The sequence below is a fragment of the Cricetulus griseus genome, chromosome 8, assembly GCF_003668045.3.
Source record: "Cricetulus griseus strain 17A/GY chromosome 8, alternate assembly CriGri-PICRH-1.0, whole genome shotgun sequence".
Classification (NCBI taxonomy): Eukaryota; Metazoa; Chordata; class Mammalia; order Rodentia; family Cricetidae; genus Cricetulus; species Cricetulus griseus.
Window position 1 is genome coordinate 55,032,568 of NC_048601.1, and position 19,644 is coordinate 55,052,211.

General features: G+C 51.7%; 1 protein-coding gene across 3 annotated transcripts in view; it reads left to right on the forward strand.

Moving 5' to 3' along the window:
• The window catches only part of Eefsec (eukaryotic elongation factor, selenocysteine-tRNA specific), a 203,752-nt gene extending 184,475 nt beyond the window's left edge, over positions 1-19,277 (forward strand). For 2 of the 3 annotated variants that reach the window (XM_027428684.2, XM_027428686.2), the window contains one exon: positions 18,728-19,277. In XM_027428684.2, the coding sequence (XP_027284485.1) occupies positions 18,728-18,918 (191 nt within the window). In that variant the 3' untranslated portion in view covers positions 18,919-19,277. The remainder of the gene's footprint in view (positions 1-18,727) is intronic. The other variant, XM_035448590.1, reaches the window with a different exon arrangement.
• The last annotated feature ends 367 nt before the right edge of the window (positions 19,278-19,644 follow it).

Genomic DNA, 19,644 nt, shown 5'->3' on the forward strand with positions numbered 1-19,644 from the left:
TATCCTAGGACGGGGAGCTGCTGATGGTGGAGGGGTATGGCTACCTATAGAGATCTGAAAGCTTCTGGTGAGAACATAAGAACATATGGGGGTGAGACCCAGGTGCCACTTCATCCAAAGTGCTGGCTGTCTCTAGTCATCCTTACAAGGGGCCCCCAGCCAACCTGGGGAGAGACAGCTAGGTCTCACCCATGATACCCAAGATGAGGCAACCCTTCTGAGCAGTCATTCATTCCACTAGGTTCCGCCCCACAGCTAACTGCCAACTCCCACAGGGAGACAGGAAAATAGCTCTCTGGGAGAAGAGAGCTGAGCAGGGGTGAGGGGTGAAAGTTGAGGTTTCAGAAACTCCTATAAAAATGAAAACAAACCATCCATCTTTCTCCCGGCATCTTACCCGACAGTGCCCTTTCTGGATCTTGCCCTGACATCTATGGGGACAGCAACTCTGAAACCTGACCCAGCCCCTGTAAGCTGCTGCCACCCCAGCCTAGGGCTGCCCTGGATGAGGACAACCTGGCATCCAGAGCAGGGAGCACTTTAGGGTGTCTTCTCCCCCTAAATGAATAGCCTCCTCCAGCTTTGGCCATTGATGCATTTCAAAGCAATTGTAAAAATTATATGAACCCCATCGAAGAACTGTTACAACAATGTTTATTCCCAGCATTTGAAACAAGGACAATGATATTATAAATAATTGTAGATGATGAAGATAGGCAAGAAAAAATAACATAATTAAAAGAATTTTACAAGACGGCCTGTTCACAAAGATGGATGGAGTAACACAATACGATGAAAATATCTGCAATTAACATAAACCAGCACAGTGGACAGAAACCAGCTGCTGGCTAGCCTCTCCACAGGGTCCCATCATCCACATGGGCAGTGCTGGGGCTTCTTGGGGTGGCTATTATGGCTCTGGGGCCCCAGGAAGAGGCAATTTGAGGGTTCTTTCCTGAAAACAGTTGGAGGCCTAGAATACAAGGCCTGTTCAGTAGAAGTTGAACAAACCAAGGAAAACTTGGATTCAGGAAGTCACTAGGCATGCTACAGAGCTTCCCTCAGGAGCCCCTCCCTAGCCCAGGGTGACACTAACCTACTACTCTCCCCCGAAGTTCCCCATGACAGCACACTGCCAAGCCCTCCTGTGTCTAAATTCCTACAATTTCTCCTATGGGCTGTCTCCCCTACACAGTCCCATCTCAGGCCCACCTCAGGATTGGTGCATGACAGGTACTTGGTTACTCTGGGTTGGTCAACAAATTGGTATCCTCAGGCCAGTTTATGTGGTGTAGGAAGCAGAGCAAGGTGACTACTTCTGCAGTTAGAACATAAGCAAAGCCTGGCTGGATACTGGTGCTTTAGGTACCAGGTACCTGTTGCTGGACCAGCATCCCCACCTCCCGTCTGGGCAGGGACAGCCCAGGAGCAGTTGGTCTCTTCTGTCTCCTACATGCTTGTCTCCTTTTCATCACTATTTGATTTCCTAAAATAATATTATAATAATAATTTAACTTATTCTTTTTTTTTTCCCCCAAGACAGGGTTTCTCAATGGTTTTGGAGCCTGTCCTGGAACTAGCTCTTGTAGACCAGCCTGGTCTCGAACTCACACAGATCCACCTGCCTCTGCCTCCTGAGTGCTGGGATTAAAGGCATGCACCACCAACACCTGGCAATTTAACTTATTCTTAACTGGAAAACATGACAAAAAGTACAGAGTTAAATGGTTCTGTTGCCAGCAAATCAGAAAGATGGAATTTTGGATCTCTCCCACAGCCTCCTGTTTGCTTTTAAGAGAGAGAGGTAGATGTGGTGGCCCCTGCCTATAATCCTATCATTCAGGGGGCAGAGCCAAGAGTCCCAGGCCAACCAGAGCTACATAGGGAGATTTTGGTTGAGGTGCGGGGTTGTTTTGGTTTGGCTTGTTTTGGGAGGTTGTATTGTTTTGTTTGTTGTTTTAAGAGGTGTAGATAAAGATGAAGTTCAGCCCTCCCTGAGGTGACAGTCACTCCCTTCAGGTGGCCTTGTGCCCACTGGGTTTTATGCTTTCCTGTTTGATTGCTCTCTCTCTCTCTCTCTCTCTCTCTCTCTCTCTCTCTCTCTCTCTCTCTCTGTTGATGTACAAGCTAAGCATCCCTTGTCCAAATACTTAAGACCAAAAGTGCTAAATCAACCATATTTCAGATTTTATAATATTTAGAGACATCACTGGCTGAGCATCCATAATCCAGAATTGAAAATGTCCTAAAATTTGAAACTTTCTGAGCAGCACATAGGCACTCAAAGAATTTCTGAGTTTAGCCCCTTCTGGGTTTTGTCTATGTTGTTTTGAGTTTTATGGACATAGCTGCAGGTTGCTTCTGCAACCATTGCAACTGACCCTGTCTAACCATAATGCCTCAGATCTGAATAACTCAGTTTGTATACCGGTCACCTGTGTGAGGTTACCAGGGCATTCCACATTTCCACTTCACAGAGACAACATGTGAGCAGCTCTAGGTAGGTGCTGACAGCAGAGCTGTCCCCAGTACCACAGACTACAGGTGCCTGCACATCAGCCAGTTTGCATACCTAGCATCCCCAGCTCTGTGCTCTCTGGCTGTTTCTTGCCATTTCCATAGATACAGAAGGCGGTTTTCAGAGTTGCTGTGTTCACCTTGTTCTTGGAAGCTTGGGGTTGGCCTTCCCTAAGCAGAGCAGGCTGAGGTTTTCTGGTGGACTTGTGCCATAGGAGTAATAGGAAGCCAGGCATTTGGTTAGAAATTGGGCTCTTGTGTGTGCTACCTGGTTTCCTGCTAGCTTTGACTTCCTGACACTGAGAATCGAACAACCTTGCCTTTGTGGGAGTCAACCCTTTGCTGAAACCTCAGTCAGTGTCTTCTGGAAGGGCCACACAAGCAAAAGTGCTTTGGCCTAGTTCATGGGAAGAGAGAAGTGATGGTTGTAGAGGTGAAGGATGGAATTGGGTGGCATGAATTCTTCCAAGGCAGGGAGGTCCTGGTTCAAGAAGTAAGCCCTGCGCTCAGAGGCCCCCAGATGAGACCCAAGGTAGGGGGGAAGTAGGAAGAAGAGGGGTATGGTTGGAAAGAGTGAGAAGCAGTGAGTGGTGTTGTGGAAGGGGCAGGGGAGTGAGCCAGGTAATAGGCCTGGAAGCCAGGAGAGAGCTCAACACATTTGTCTATGTGAAGGTATTCTCTGTGGCTTCCAGTAAAGGCCTGGGCTGTGGGTCTCTTTAAAACTGGAGTCAAATCAGCCACCTCCTATTGCTCTGAGCAATAAAGCCTGTGGTCTCTACCTGCCTGAAGCCCTCAAAGACCCTGAGAGAATCATCTATGGCTGCCCTCAGACTCTTAGGCTCCTTGGCAAAGCTGGGCCCAGAAGCAGGTGGGGGGGGGGGGCAGAGAGCAGAGAGCTCCAGGCACTGGGCTTCTTTAGCCATGTCTCCTTCCGTGTCCCACCTGTGTGTGCCGTCCTCTGACAAGAGGGAGGTGAGGGAGAGGCCAGCTTCCTGACGGGGCAGTTGTGAGACACTCATAAAACTTTTACTGGACCTGCCACCCTTCCAGATAAATATTTTTCAATTTTATGAGCTCGTTTTAGGGCCTAGGCTTAATCCTGGCTTTGTAGCTGCCTTAAAAAAATTAAATATTGTTTTGGCAAAAGGAGCCCCTCCCCCATGCCGCCAAAGGCAGCTCATAAATCCCAGTGTTCAACTCTTGCCCTTGCCCCTCCTCACCCAGCTCTCTTCCCTCCCACACCCTTGTCCTAGAACAAGATGGGATCCAGTGCATGGCCACGAAAGGAAGTGCAGAGGAGTCTGCTTTGGAGGCCCACAGCAGCTCCCCTGAGGCGCCCAGTAGGGTTCACACAGGCACTGCTGCCCCGTGTGTCCCAGGTCCTCAGTGAAGCTCCTTCTTGCATTCCTCCCTCCGTCTGCTGTCCTCCCAGGCCACCAAGCCCAGGAGTACCCCCAGCTCACTGTTCTGCCTCTTTCCCTCTTCCATTATGACTCTGGTGCTGTCAGAAACTTTCTGCTTTATGTCCTTATCAGGCATGACTCTGTCCTTCTTGGAAATGTGACACGCTCTTCCCCATGCATGGCCCCGGATCTGAGCCCCTGTTAGCACCCAGCAGGGACAGGTGGCAAGTGCAGAGTGGGTACTGTGTGGTGGCTCTGGTAGAATCATGAGTTCTTTTTATGTGACACTGTCCTAAACACTGTCATGTTAACTCACAGCTTCATCACAACCCTGTACAGTAAGTGCTCTAGCCATCCATTTCTCAGATGAGGAGACTGAAGCAGAGGATCTAACATCCCATATGAAGCTGCACAGTGAATGGATCCTGGGCCAGAGTCTGGATCCCAGTGGTGAGCAAGGAGCCTCTGTTCTAGCTGCTATGTAGATGCCTAACTCTGAAGGACAGTAGCCCCTGGAGGTTGAGAGGTGATTTGGATGTTCAGACTCAGGAGGATGGAGTGATCCAGAGTGGAAGGGGGTAAAGAGAGATGGTGAACAGATTGGAGAGCTCTTAGGCTCCATCACAGTGCCTGTGGTATTGTCAAGTCCTTTAGGCCTCACAGCAGTCTCATGACACAGCACTGGTCTCATCCCAGCCCTGTCCCCTAGCACTTGCCCCCACAAGGTGTGAATGCAGCTCAGGATGGAGAGGGTTCCTGTCCAAGGATAAAGAACATGGCTTCAGCTTTCTCATTCATCTGCTGTTTCCTGAGCATCTTCTATGCCCGGGCATTGCCCCATATCACAGAACAGATACCTGTGGATCAGTGGCACAAGGGCTAGCTGAAGCACCTGCTTGGCTGGCAAGACCATTATGTCCTGCTCAGTCTTTGGGCTTGCTCCCTGGCCTGCTGTTCATGCCCCTGCCTAGTCCTACTCCTTCTCTAAGGCCCCAGATGGCCACCCAGGTTGGAACTGGCAATCCAGAGGTACCACCACTAAACTGTCTCAAGGGCAGTTGTCCCAGCGACAATACCTTAGCTCTGTAGATAACTGAGCTGGCCTCCGGGCAGGCAGGCAGCATAGGAAAAGTTGCTTTTCTGGGGGTCACTAAAAAAGCAGGGACTAGATGTTGCCCTGGGAACACAGGGTCACAATTTCCCACGTACCCAGGGACCAAAGTTGGCCTGTGGCAGCCAGGTCTACCTGTATCTACAGGATACAGGGCACCCAGCCATGTGGGCCAGCTCCACAAGCACAGGCATAGCAAGTCTGGTCCACAGCAGTTTCTTACACACAGCCACTTTGAGAACTTCTGAGCCCCATTCCCACCTCCTAGGCGACTTGGACAATACAGACCTCCCACACCCAACCACAGCCCTTGAGGTCCCACAGACCCCTGCTTCTTACCCACAAGGGCAGAGGAGGCTGAGCCTGTGGCATTGCAGGCAGGACAGCACTGAACAGTCCTGAGTAGACTGGTGCTGTGGAGGAGCAGACACCTTTAGCATCACAGACCTCTCATAGCCCTCAGACCCAGAATATCACAGTGGTCCATTTATGTCACTGAATGTGTTCTTTTTGGCAAAAGGCTAGGATTCCACTCACAGTAAGACATAATAATGCTCCATGAAGTGAATTGATCTAAAGAAGGCTTTCTTGAAGAACGGAGGGAGCTGCAAAGGGGATAGCAAAACAGTGCTGCAGCTCATCCCCAGTAAAAGGAAGATGCCACAAGCCAGCCACACTTTGACAGCTAGCCCTGCAAACATAGTTCAGAGTCAGAGACTGCCACCTGCCAAGTTTCTCTTGAGAAGCATGGTGCTCTGGCCACAAATGGCATGTTTCCTCCTGACCTTGGGCACTAGAGCCTACTTCTTTCTGTGGGCAACTGTGTTGGGACCTGGTGTCAGCTGAGGCAGGCACAAGTGCATGCAGGGACGGGTGCATGCACTGCCAATTGGTGCAAGCTCAGCTCACCATTGCCTATACAGATTGCCTTGTAATATGTCACTGAGCAATAAGCTACAGGTCACCAGCCCTGCAAAGAAACTCTCTTGAGCTCCCTGCTTTCCCACCAATGATGGAGCTGACTGACTCATGGAAGTCATGAGTAGTACAGGCTGTAGGGTTCCTGAGTGGTAGAACAAAGGCTTACAGCCCTATGAGCTCACACTCCTTCCCAGTGTGGGCAGGAGTTTACTTTGAACATATCCCCTTTTCTGGCCATTCTTATGAGTCTGGTTTCTCTTTTAACAGAAAAGCAGAACTCCTCAGAGTGAGCAAAAACTGTAGCGTGGGTTAAGCTGGGTGCAGCTGTCTCCACTGAGGGCATTGCCAGCCTTTGCTGAGACAAGCCCTAGTTTCTCCTCAGTTCACTCAATGGCAAAGGCTGGGGAACAGGGCCAGGGATAGTCTGTGTCACTTGGGCTTTAGCAATGGCCAAAAGTCCCCAGTAGATTAGCTACTGCCTGCCATGGAACCCTTCTCTTTAGTTACAGATGGTGCTGGAGAAGGAGCATGCTTCAGGACACCTGCCCTGAGCACTGGGGACAGCCCTAGCTGTCTCTAACACTACACTGTCAGACAGGCTGGATCCTGGTCACATGTATAAATATGGTCCAGTTGCAGGAAAACTGGCAGGGTTTGTTTATTTGTTTGTTTGTTCGTTTGTTTGTTTGTTTGGTTGGTTGGTTGGTTGGTTTTTCAAGACAGGGTTTCTCTGTGTAGCTTTGGAGCCTATCCTGGCACTCGCTCTGGAGACCAGGCTGGCCTCGAACTCACAGAGATCCACCTGCCTCTGCCTCCCGAGTGCTGGGATTAAAGGCGTGCACCACCAACCCCCGGCTCTGGGAGGGTTTTTGTTTCATTGGACACAGTAATTTCTTGGATACACTCTGACTGAATGGTGTGGTTGGTTTTTGTTTGTTTGTTTGTTTGTTTTAACTCTTTTGGGGGCCCACCACCCAGCTCCCAAATTAATACACGGAGACTTACTCTTACTTATGAATGCCCCACCTTAGCTTGGCTTGTTTCTAGCCAGCTTTTCTAACTTAAATTACCCCATTTCTCTTTAACTATGTTTTGCCTCTGGGCTTTTTACCTTTCTTTATTCTCTGTGTCTTTACTTCTTACTTGTGGCTGATTGGGTGCTGGCCCCTAGTGGGCCTCCTCTCCTCCTCCTCTTGCTCCTCACTCTTGCTCTCTTCCCTACATCTCCCCTCCTATTTATCCTCTTGGCATGCCAACCCTATTTCTCGCTCCTGCCTAGGTTCTGGCAGTTCAGCTCTTTATTAGATCTTTAATCCCAGCACTCGGGAGGTAGAGGCAGATGGATCTCTGTGAGTTGGAGACCAGCCTGGTCTACAAGAGCTAGTTCCAGGACAGCCTCCAAAGTCACAGAGGAACCCTGTCTCAAACCCCCCCCCCAAAAAAAGATTGGGATGTTGCATTAATCCCCAAAACCCACCTCTTGCTGTCTTCGTGATGTGGCCTGTAGTGGGTCTGTGTCCCACTTCCTAAGAGCAGGAAGCAGATCTCCAGTCAGCTGGGGCTGACATAGCCAAACCAAGTTGCTCTTCAGAACCCATCAAGAGGTAGCCAGTGCTGTATACTAGCAGAGCCACAGGGCACCAGCACAGGACACGTAGGTCCCTTCCACAAGCCTAGGCCATGAGAACTCATACATATGTTTCCTGAGGACAGGCTGTGCAAGTGCTGGGCAGGACCCTCGGTGTAGCATCTAGTAAGCGGCAGTGAGCCCTGACAGGGCTGTCAGAGTGGAAAGAGGTTTCTGTGTGCCACGCCTCCACCCCACATCCCTCAGTGCCTCAGTCCTCATGCCCAGATCACAGATGAGGATGCAAGCCGCCTGGCAAGCCGTTTTGGTTCTATGCAGAGAGCACTAGTAAGTCATTCGTTACCTGAGTTTGGCTGTCAAGGTGTGAGAAGTTACTGGCTCCAAATGCCCCTTTCTTTGTGTGTACCCCCAACATGTGGTAGCATATGGCCTCCTAAAAGTGTAGCCAGACTTTCTCCTCAGGTATAATCCACACTGTCCTGACAGCCCAAGGTCGTGGTGAAGACAGTGCTCTTTGGGATTTGGAGAATTGATGAATGAAAGGGACCACTTTGTCCACAACAGAGCGAGATGAGTCACTCTGGGCCAGGTGGCATCTGTATAGAATATGGGGAGGTAGAGACAGTGTCAGGGATGCTTATCTGAGGAGCCTGTGCCTATGGCTCTACTCCTAACCACTTTTGTCCTGGGAAATGGAGGGATCTCGAGCCTGACTATAACAGGGACTACAGCAAAAGTGGCTTGTCTTGTCAGCAGAGGAAGCCATGTCCCATGCAGAAGCCACCCCCTCACCCTGTTTCCTTTCTGTGTGATGTCAGGCAAGTGCCCAGACCACAATGCTCTCCTGCCTAACCTTACCTCAATACACCAGTCACCATCCTTGATTCCCACAAGGTATTGGAGGAAAATGGAGGTAAGGTCTGGCACACAGGGGATGCCCAGGGCTACCCCTGGTTCACTCTCTATGCACTACATGATAAAGAATGTGTGGTTGGAGAAGGAAGCACTAGACCCACCTCCTTCCAGAGTGTACTGGCTCCTGTCCCTGACTACTACCAGCCCTAAGCACTTGACACTTGTAGGGAAGGCTTCTACATGCACTGAGCAGAAAGGAGACATTGTTTGGCTTTTGGAAGCAGAGATTCCTGTCCCTCTCCCAGGACCTGGCCAACACAGTACTCTTTCCCTGAGGCTCTGTACCTGTGAGCAGCAGGGCCTGATATTTCACAGAGCAGGTAGCTAATCCCCATGTCCTCTCAAAAATAGATGCCTTCTCATGGTACTGGCCAGGCTTTGTAGGACCAGGCTGGGATCCAGACCTTGACAATGGTTGTACTTCTGCTGCTGCTGTGCAAGACTGGAACCCTTGCACTTAGGATGCCACAGCCTGCCACCAGGACTCTGGTCCCCAGTGAGGGGTCCAGTCATCTGTGTCCCTTAAGCTCCCAAGAGCTTCCAAAGAGACACGTTGTGGGAGGTGTTCCAAATCAGAAGCCTACCTGAGGTCTCCATATATGTGAATAACTATTAGCTACAATGAACCACAACTTGGAGCCATACAAGGACAAATTTCAGCCTGGGTCAGACACAGTGAGTATTTTGGAAAATGTCAAACCAGTAGACAAGAGCCTCACCCCAGCCACTGTGCTGCAGGTGCTATGAGAGGCCCAGGCAGGCAGCAGGCAATAATGAACCGAGAGATAGCTGCCATGGAGGGGGGAGGGCTGGAACAAAGGGGCCTGTTGGGGGAGAGGAGCCAAGACCTGGTCACTGAGAGGTACTGCTCTCCAGACCCTGCTTTGAGCACAAGGACCCATGTGGTCTCCGCATGAGGTGACCTAGCCTTGGCAGATACACCAGGAAGGCAGGCTGGAACTCCAGTGTTTCAGTGGGGCATGCCCCTTTGTACCGGTAGTATACCAATTGGCTCATGTGTAGAGCATCAGCTATGTGCTTGGACACCATGGGCTGAAGAGCAGTGATGGTGAGGGGTAAACTGTCAGAGTCTACAGTTTCAAGAGCATGGTTAGGGACCCATGCTGCCACGCCACCCCTGCCCTTCGTCTGCCAGCCACAGAGGACAGGGGTACTAGTCACCTGCACTTTCTTCTCCCTCTTCTCTGGCAGCAGAGCTGATACAGTAATCAGGATGCCACATATGGGCCCTGGAAAATGACTGCTCCTGAAGCCTTTGTTCACGCTCATTATTCTCAATGGCTTTTTTCCCCAAGTCATAAAAATGATGTTTTTAATATGTGGTTTTTTTTTTTAAAGAAAAAGCAATATGAAGGCAATATGAAGATGACTTTATTGTCAATAGCTCTACCTTTTAAACCAGTTATCTTAGTTTCTGCTCTAGGTATTTTAATTGAAGATTAACTTATGTTAAAGAGTGTACATGTGGAGGGTGGGAACATTAAAATTCTGCGCCCTGAGTGGTGGGGGAAAATACTAAGTGGGAAGCCACCAGGAACCTGCCCCCCACTCTTTGGCTTCAGGACTGCCCTGCCACAGTCTTTCCCACCTGCCAGGAAAGTACAGCCCCCAGAGATAGGAGCAGACCACAACCCAGTCAGTATTGCCCCTGAGCACAAAGGAGGTGTGCAGAGTAGTTGAAGGCATGAATCTAAATGAGGAAGTCCTCGCTGTGTCCCTGGGCAAGTTACTGAGTGTCTTGTCCCTCAGTTTCCTGGCATATGAGTGGCCTGGAGGTGGCTGCAGTTGAGATATGGTTGTCTGTGGAACATAGTCACCATGCAGTGAGCATTTTCTCTGACTGGCTCAGAACCATCTTGACAGTGAGGCACCAGCTCAACTTTCTGTGGCCAGGCTAGTCTCATGTAAGATGGTCTTCCTTCAGGATCTCTCTGTAGCATTTAGCTACTTTCAGGACCATTTTGCCCATAGAGGACACCCAGAAACCCTCGGGAGACCCACGAGTGCAGCGACCTAATCCTCAGAAGTTTCCCCGTGGAGACCCAGAGTGCAGAGACCTAACCCTCAGAAGTTTCTGAAGACATGTCCTGGAGCCTGGCCCTCCCTGATGACAGCTCCTGGAGAGCAGTAAAGGGTTCGGCCTGCCTTGAGCACTAGGCTGCAGTGAGTACTTTGTAAGCACAGCTCTGGGTGTAAGTCCTGCTCCTTAACAGTAGCAGTGACTCACTCACCTGTGAAACACCTGTGTGGCACTGACTAGGTGAGGGGCATGGAAGGGGATGCTAGCAATGGCAGTAGCAGAATTGACCTGAGACTGACATCCCTCATCCCACTAAAGAATAGGAGGGAGAGAAGTGCTCAACCGCCAGCTCACTTCCTTATCACCCTTGCAATTCTCACTGCCCACCCACCCCACCTCAGCTCTTTCTCCATGCTGTCCCACTGTCCTCTCACCCCACTCATCCAGTACCATGGCCCATTTCCTAAAAGGCGTGGGCTTCTACATGGCCACCCTGATAGAGCCCCAGGGCGGGAAACATGTAAGTCCAGGACTCCCTCCTTATCATTGCCCCAAAGAGCTCCAAGTCCGCGTGGATGTGGCCAACAGGGGTAGAAGAGCTCTGGTTTTGCAGGACTCTTCCTCCCCCTCAACCTGCTTTTCTGGGATCAGAAGACATACTCATCGCCCCTAAGCCTATGTGGGCCTAGAAGCTGCCTGGCCTGGGACCCCAGCAGGCTAGCAAGGAACTCCAACTCCTAGAAACACCCAGGAACAGAGCCATACTCAGGGACTTTTCTGCTGGGTCTAGGCAAGCTGAAGGGGCCTGGTGGCCCTTGCTGGAGTTTCTGAGGAAGGATCAGTGCCTTGACTCCAGGATGCAAGTGCCTCTTATTGGAAGTCTAGACAGGAGATACCAAGGCAGTTGCCATATCCCACTGAGGGAGCCCGGCAGTGACTGAAGTGAGGGGGTGAAGCATGCCAAGGGGTCTGGAGGAGGCAGGACACGGGTATCTAGGGAATATGGGCCTCGTCTGAACATATAGAAGGATCTAAAGATTTCTTCAGGGGAGGCTGAACTGGGAGGAGTGGTCAGAGTTTGTTGTAAAAGGATTTTGTACAGCATGGAGGCGAGGAAGCAGAGATGTTTGCTGTGGTGGCTGGGGCCTTCACACATAGGCTATACTGTGGCCTCATCAGCAGGCCCTGCCCTGAAGAGGCCTAGGACCTCTAAGGAGCATCTGTTAACCCTGAGTGGGTACAGGGTTTTGGGGTTGGATTGCCAGAAAGCCCAAGGTCCCATGCTGCATGTGAAATGGCATCCTGCAGAGGTGGCAGCAGGGGGCCTGACTGGGGAAGTCCTAGGGTTAACAGGTTCAAGGAGCCACAGCCACCTCGAGGGGTGGCAGCCTCACAGGGTCAGGTAGTAGGAAGCTCATCTATGGCCAGCTTCCCCTCCAAGCTGAATAAGAACCTAGAGCAGCAAGTGTCTCTCTACGAGACTACCCTCCCAAATGGCTAAGCCTCCATCTGAGTCCCCAAACCAAGTCATTTCCTGTCTGGATCAGACTGATTGGTTTGTCTTTTTAAAAAAGCTTTCACATATTGTACTGTTTTTCCTCCCTACACACCCCAATCTCCAAAGCTCAGCTTCATTGTGACTTCAGTTAACTTGGTGCGGGAATATCTCTGCAAAGGGCCCTTTTTTGTTTTTGAAGAATTCATTGTTGCTGCTAAGAAGCTTAATATAAATTAAAGACGGAATTAGGCAACATTAAGACATCAAAATGGGCATGCAGGGCCCATTGCCTCCGTTTCCTCCCAATCAAAGGCGTATGTGAGCCATCAAGTGTGCTCAAGAGCCTTAGAAGGAACTTGGTCTCGTGGTTACACGAGCCTGTCTGCCACCCCCACCCCCTAATTCCTTTTGTTACTGGGACAGCAGAATACGGTTCTGATTTTTTTTTAATTAATCACCTTATCTCTTTAAAGCAAATTGCATCTTTGTTTACATACATGACCATTGCAGAGAAGGAAAGAGGGAAATCAGGGAGCTGGTACCCACGAACAGGCCTGTGTGGCAGTGAGCGAGCACAGGGCCACACCTGCCAACTCACAGCCCAAGAACCCAGCCACTCTCCACAGAAGTTCAGAGAGAACCCAGAAGGCACTAGCTTTTTCTCCCTAGCTCTTCAAAATCTGTCCTCCTGGCTTGTCCCTGGCCAGGTGAGGAGCAGACAGGCCAACCATAGCAAATGGGAGTCCGGCATTCAGACCCTAGCTCTTTCGCATAGCTAGAGGGCATACACTTTGGCTCGCCTCATCTGGACCCCTGCAAGCTAGGTGCAACCAAAGCCTCCCGTGAATCAGATGTGACTACCAGGCCTGCATTAAAGCCTCTTCCACCTTGTCGACTCATCCATTCTTGTCATTCCAGCCTGAACCTCATAGCCAGAACCCCCACTCCACCCAAGCTGGCTTCTACCTTTGCCAGCTGCATCAGCAGGCCCCTGTGCAGAGAGACAAGTCACCTCCACTCAGAGCTTCTGTTGTACATGGCTCTACATCCTATCCGACTATAAACCTGTTGAACTCAGACTCTGTGGCCATCCAGCTGCCAGCCTAGCAGTCCTTACCAGGGTGCTGCCCCAGGAGAACTACCCCAATTCTCTGTCTGCCCTACTTCTGCAGCCTCCTCATAGCTGCTCTGGCTTCAGTGAGTCCTGAGGGGCCTACTGACCCCAAGATGCTTACAAGGGCTCTGTTCCCACTGGGGGGTGCCAGCTGCCCACCAACGTGAAGGCCCCTCTTCTAGTCTGGCCCCTGACATGAAAGCGACGCCAGCAATTGGAGGCAATTTGCTGGCCTTTGATGGCCACTGCCGGGCGGCACCCGTGCTGGGCTTGAAAAACTTCACTTCCCACATTCTTCCCTGATTGCCCAGCAGAGCCAAGACCCAGCAGCCTGCAGCCCATTGTGCCTTTGTGTGGGGCTGGCGCACAGTGAGAAAGGCCAGCCAGGCCCTGGGAGAGGTCCCCATGGGAAGCCATGAGCAGTGGTGTCACACAGGGTCACTGCCACCCCCACCGCATCCTGGGGTCTGGGCTCAAAAGAGAGTAGGGCAGGCTCCAGGACTTATGGTGTCTAGAGAGAGAGTAAGCCTCCTGAACAAGGGGACATCATGGGCTACCTCAGCTCCACTATCCCCCCTGCCAGGAAAAGTCTGCTGCTGGCACATGGGAGAGGACCAAAGTCCAGCCTGATGTCTGAGCCAGACTGCCCCCTGGACCACTTGAGGGGCAGGCATGTTTTCCCAGGCTTCACCACTGCCCTGTTCATCTGGGTGAAATGCATGCAGGTGTGTGTAGCGTGGAGGGATTGGCACGTAGATGTATGGAATAAAGATGAGTGCAGGTGGGTGTGAGTGTGGTGTGTGTGTGTGCGCGTGTGTGCATGTGTGTGCCTGTGTGTGTGTGTGTGTGTGTGTGCCTGTGTGTGTGTGTGTGCCTGCGTGTGTGTGTGCCTGTGTGTGTGTGCCTGCGTGTGTGTGTGTGTGTGTGTGTGTGTGTGTGTGTCTGTGTGTGTGTGTGTGTGTGTGTGTGTGTGTGTGTGTGTGTGTGTGTGTGTGTGTGTGTGTACACATGTATACGGGTGAGTGCATGTGTGAGGCATGCAGGGGTATATACAGGGTCATGGGCTTGTGTAGCATAGGTGAGAACTGACGGCTGGTGTGTGTGTGGGAAAGTGGCACATGGGAGTACATGTGACACATGGGAGTACATACAAAGGGTTGTGGGTTCATGGAGGATGACATGCAGAGATGTTAGTATGATGGTGTTGGGTGCTACATACAGCATGGAATGCCGCCATCACATTCATGTTCCCTGGGAGACCTAGAGTGCTTCATGCCCAGCAGTGGGAAGATCGTCACCATTCACCGGTCTCTGAGAAACAGGCACTACACAGCCACAGTGAAAACAAGTGAGGCCCAGTGAGTCTCCTAAGAGGGACTCCATTTAGCTCAGAGCAGTCAGGGGACATGCTCCAAGGAGCAGTGGCAGAGTCTGAATTCAGCAGGTGGAAGGTAACTCAGCTCATGCAAATAAATGATCAGGACCCCTTGCTTAGTTTCCTGTGCCTGACACTCGGAGTGAGACAGGAACGTTGGGGAGTGGAGAGGCAGAGGAGGCAGGCATGGGCCCTGAGTGAGGACATACTCCTGCCAGTGTCACATAGACCTTAGAGGAGTCTCTTCTGGTGGCAAGGGAGTAGAACAGGAGGCAGCAGGAATGACCAGTGGGCTGAGGAGCTGAGAGGGCCAGTCCCTGAGCCCTCCGCTTGGGATTTCTGCTCTAGCTGAAAGCAGGTATGTCAGACACTTTGACCTTGGTGCCCATAAAGGGACCATACCCATGCCCAGCCTCACCCTTCCCAGGCACTGCAGAGCATGCTAGAAGCAAGGCCACTGGCCTCAAAGTGCCAGGCTTCTTCCTGATCTCAAGTGCCCTGAACCCCAGCACGAGGCTGTGGGGACCCATCTGGCCCTCCTTCCTCTTCTCCAGCTGGCCTGTGTGCTAGAATGTGCTGCTATACATTGTCCCTTGTCTGGGTTCAGGAGTGGGCACACTATGGCACCAGTGTAGATGGACCTCTGTGCCTAAACCAGAGTTACCCAGAACCCTTGAGCAGTACAGATAAGTAGAAAAAAAGGCACTACTTGTAATCCTTGTGACCCCTGGTGGCTAGGCATATAGCCTTCTGGTCTTTTCTCTGTAGCTCAGTTGATAGGGTTCTTCTGAAAATTCTGCCTGCTGCATTTTTTAAACTAAATTTAGAATATATCTTTATATAGAGATCAGAAGTCAATTTTGTGTGTCTTCCTCTGTTACTGTCCCTAATTTTTTTTTTTTTTTGAGACAAATTCTCCCTGAACCTGGAGTTCACAGAATTCAGCTACACTGGCTGGCCATCAAGCCCCAAGGACATCCGCCTGTCTTCACCTCCTAGATGTTAAGATTATGGGTGCTCACCATCCTTGCCCTATTTCTTACCTGGCTGTTGGGGATCTGAATTCAGGTCCTTGGGCAAGTGCATTACGAAATAAGCCATCTCTATGCCCTTGCCCCTAGTATGACTCTGTTTTAAACATTCATTGAGTCACAGTTAGTCCTACTGAACATCACTTCACTACAAGGGGATCTGTCTCATCACCTCTTGGTCTCAGGTCCCCGCTACCTGGTGTTAGACATGTGGTTCTTTGATGCTCAGACACAGATGGGGATCAGACCACCTTAGTCACCAGCACTGCCCACCACCCACTGTGGGACCTCGGGCGGGCATGAAGGTCTTCAGCACCTCAGTTCCTCCTCAGCCCTGACCAGGGAGGGCGCGGCACCTCCACATGGATCAAGCACCTCTGTACATCTGGGCCCACGTGGCACATGCTTGTCTGGTCTTCTTGGCTGGCATTGACTGTGCAGGAACTATCTCACAGGCTGTTTCTAGATGCTTGCTCTTTGGGTTCTTGGTCTAAGACTTTGCCTCCAGCCCTGTAGGGTCTCACGAGCACTGACAGCTGGGAGCCAGAGTCCCCGGTGCAGATCACATGGGCGAAGACAGAAACCTCAGTGTGGTAGGACTGGTCAGAGGAAGACGGCAGATACCAAAACATGGAGATAATAGAGCCTAGCAGAGGAAATAACGTTATAGGAAAGAACTAGAGCAGATGAGGGCCAGAGAGGCTGGGTACAGTGGCCAGGTAGCCAGTAGGCCTGAGAGATGACATTTAAATAGTGACTTGAACGTACCAAAATGATGCTCTTAGAACTCCAGGGAGTACATTGTTCTAGCTGAGGGACTGGCAAAGCCAGAAGGGTACAGAGGTGGGTATACAGATAGGCAGGACAGGGAAGCTGGTGTGTGGTGTTTGTCCAGGCACATAGGAAGAGCCAGGAGAATGGGATGGCAGGGTGGGACACTGTCCTGCCTGATTGCAGCCTGGTCTATGATGCAGGCACCCTGTCTTCCTGCTGACTCCCTTGACCCAATCAGTACCTTTTCCCCACAGAACCAAGTATACACTTCATGGACTTGGGCATGTCACAAGATTCCTTCTGCCTGCATAGCCTGCCAGCAATCTCTGTGATGGTCCGTGTTGTCCAGCCACAAGTCCAGCAGTCTTTTTTAGACAGCCTTGCATTAAGCACATCAAAGCTGCCACCACCGCCCTCCCAGGGACACAGGATCATTTCCTTAAGTTCCTCATGCTATCTAGGGCTATCTGCTTCCAAACCTGTTGACTGTCGGTCTTCTCAAACTAGACTCTCCAGGGGAGCTGGCTTGTACTGTGTGCCTGCTCCAGGCTGTCCACCGACCCTACAGGGAAGACCTGGGCAGTCAAGAGACATTTGCAGCCTGAGCAGGGCCACGTGCCTCTGGTGGGTACAGCTCCGACTCCTCAGCTTATGCCACCTGGTCAAAGGAAAGGGGGCCACTAAAGAAACAGTGTGATATCTGCCGTATGCCACAGGAGCTGTTGGTACAAGTTTTTTAGTAGACCCTTGGTGTTGTTCCCAGACTTCTCTGATGACTGTGGTGACCAAGCTGCTAAATGGCCACAGTTTTGCTTGTGCCAGACTGCTCTTCCATCCCTGTGTGCCCTGTGCTGATGGGGTATGCACTGTGTGTAACCAAAGCCATCGCAGATGAGATGGACTGCTGATTGGGCCACACCTGTCTCCCCAGCATGGCACAGACGCTCTGGAGCCCTGCACCTCTTCAGCGATCAGACCTCCTGGCACCAGAGAGAGACAGGCCCATACCATTTGTCAGGGTCTGGTGCCAGCAGGAGGAAGGCCCAGCTCTGATTCAGGGACTCAGATACCTGCAGGCCTGGCACCAGCCCAGGGCCCTCTTCTTGCTCTGGGGCCTAGGCACCATCTGGAAGGAGGCAAAGCCACAGATGTGGGCTAAAGACCAGGCAGCTGCAGGAGGGCCCCTTCTCGTGGGTGCACTCTTGCAGGAGACAATGAGCAACTTGACTCCAGTGCCCTGTTAGCAGCTTCTAGTACCTGGCTTTCCTAGGAGATCCAGGGTTTGAGGTAGCTAACAGTCTTACTTTTGCCTGTCAGAGTGAGCCCAGACCCTTCATACAGTGAGACAGGCCATCCCTAGCTGACTTCAGTTTCCTAGAGATGTACCACTTTTTAAATGTCCAGAGACAAGGGGCCAGTGCAGAGTGCTTAGGGGGGTGGTAGCTCTCTTCAAGATCATTGTCAAAGCCAGGCGGTGGTGGCACACGCCTTTCATCTCAGCTCTTGAGAGGCAGAGGCAGGCAGATCTCTTAAGTTCAGGGCCAGCCTGATCTAGTGTGAATTCCAGGACAGCCAGGGCCACACAGAGAAACCCTGCCTTTAAAAAAAAAAAAAAAATTGTCAGAGGCCTATCTATGGGTAGATGCTGCCCTTCAGAATCAGAGCTGTCAGGAGATTCCCCCAGGTGCCAGTAGGCACTAACAGACAGTGCCTGAGCTTCTGCCCAGCATCTCATCTGGAAATCCAAGACACTCAGTTGTAAATCGCAACACAAGAATAAATAGGTGTGCCGGACGCTGGACTCGATCTAACCAATGCAGTGTCTGCAGCTGAAAATGGCTAAGCTGCAGTGCACAGCCTTTCCCTGAAGAGCCATGGGACATCTTCCACTGTTAGAGTAGAAAGGGTGTTCTGGATGAAGAAAGATCGCGCTGAGCTCTTGGGGATGGCAAAGAGCCCAACCTTCTTCAGGGTGGGTGGTGAGGATGGAGGAGCCAGTGAGAAGCAGTGTCTCCCAGAGCCTGGGTAAGACCCCCACAAGAGCTCTGGCCAAGGAGGGCTGATTAAACCAGGTGTTTCCTGGTCGCCTCTGGTCTGCTGAGGCTCCCTCTGAACCCATCCAGAGGCACAGAACCTGAGAGAGCCTGCTACAAGGTCAGACTCCCAGCATAAGGAGTAAGAGGGTGTCTCCATGTGGCCTGGAACTTCAGGTGCCCTGTCTGGCAGATAGAACAGTGTTCCCAGAGAGCATTAGGACTTTAGGGACCAGGCGAGGAGCCAAAAGATCAGAGAATTGTGCCCCAAAGTGGCTAGTAGTGAACTGGGTGTGGGGAAGAATCAGAAAAGCCCTACCTTGCTGGGCAAAGAGGACGACACTGAGTTGGGGAAAGGGATGGAGCTCTGCCTGCAGTGAATCAGTAACACTTTTATCCCTTGCAGGTGGCCTCAGCCCTGAGTCTAAGAAGATCCTAACACCTACACTCAAGAAGCGGAACCGAGCCGGCCGCGGGGAGACCACCAAGCAAGAGGAGGGCACTGAGCGGCCAGAGCCCATGCAGCCTGTGACACTCAGCCTGTCTTTCAAGCGCTATGTCTTTGACACCCAGAAGCGCATGGTACAGACTCCCTAAGTGAACCAGACCCCCAGGGTCTCCTGCCCAGCTGCCAGCCAGACTACAGTGCCAGATGCCCCCCGATGTGCCTCAGCCACCCTAGTCCTGCAGGCAGCCCCAGCCCACTGCCATCCCCACTGATGTTGAGCCTCACTGAGAAAACCTGGGGAAAGTGAAGAGCAGTGCCAGAAAGTCCTGCCACTCCATCCTGGCACCACCTAGGATAGCAACTAAGCCCGGCTAGGAAAGGGCCTTGGCAGAGCCAGAAACCGGGGCCTCACAGGCTTCCCCAGTTAGGGTGTCTGTAGCCACTATCAGCCCTATCCCAAGTAGCTGGCACCCTGCAACTGGAAATAAACATCCCATATGTGACCTAGCCCACGGATAGTCTGCCTGTCTCCCGGGGTTACCAGGCATCACAGGGTATTGTGTGGTGTTGGGTGAGGACTCAGAGCTGCTCGGACCACCCAAGTGGCTCCTGGGTGTCATGGGCCTTGAAGAACAGAGGTTCTCTGAGCAGCTGAGTCTAGTAAGGTCCCCTGGACAGGGGCTAACACCCTAGGGCTCCCTGTCAACACCAGAGGTCAATAGACTCTGACCTCCAGTTTGGGGACCAGACTCCCAAGGGTATTAGACCAGGGCTGGAGCACCTGGACCCTGTCCATGTTCATCTCCAGCCCCAGCACCCTCAGGCTCAGCATGGGAACTGAGATGGGGCGAGAGGGTGGACCTGACCAGTGCAGG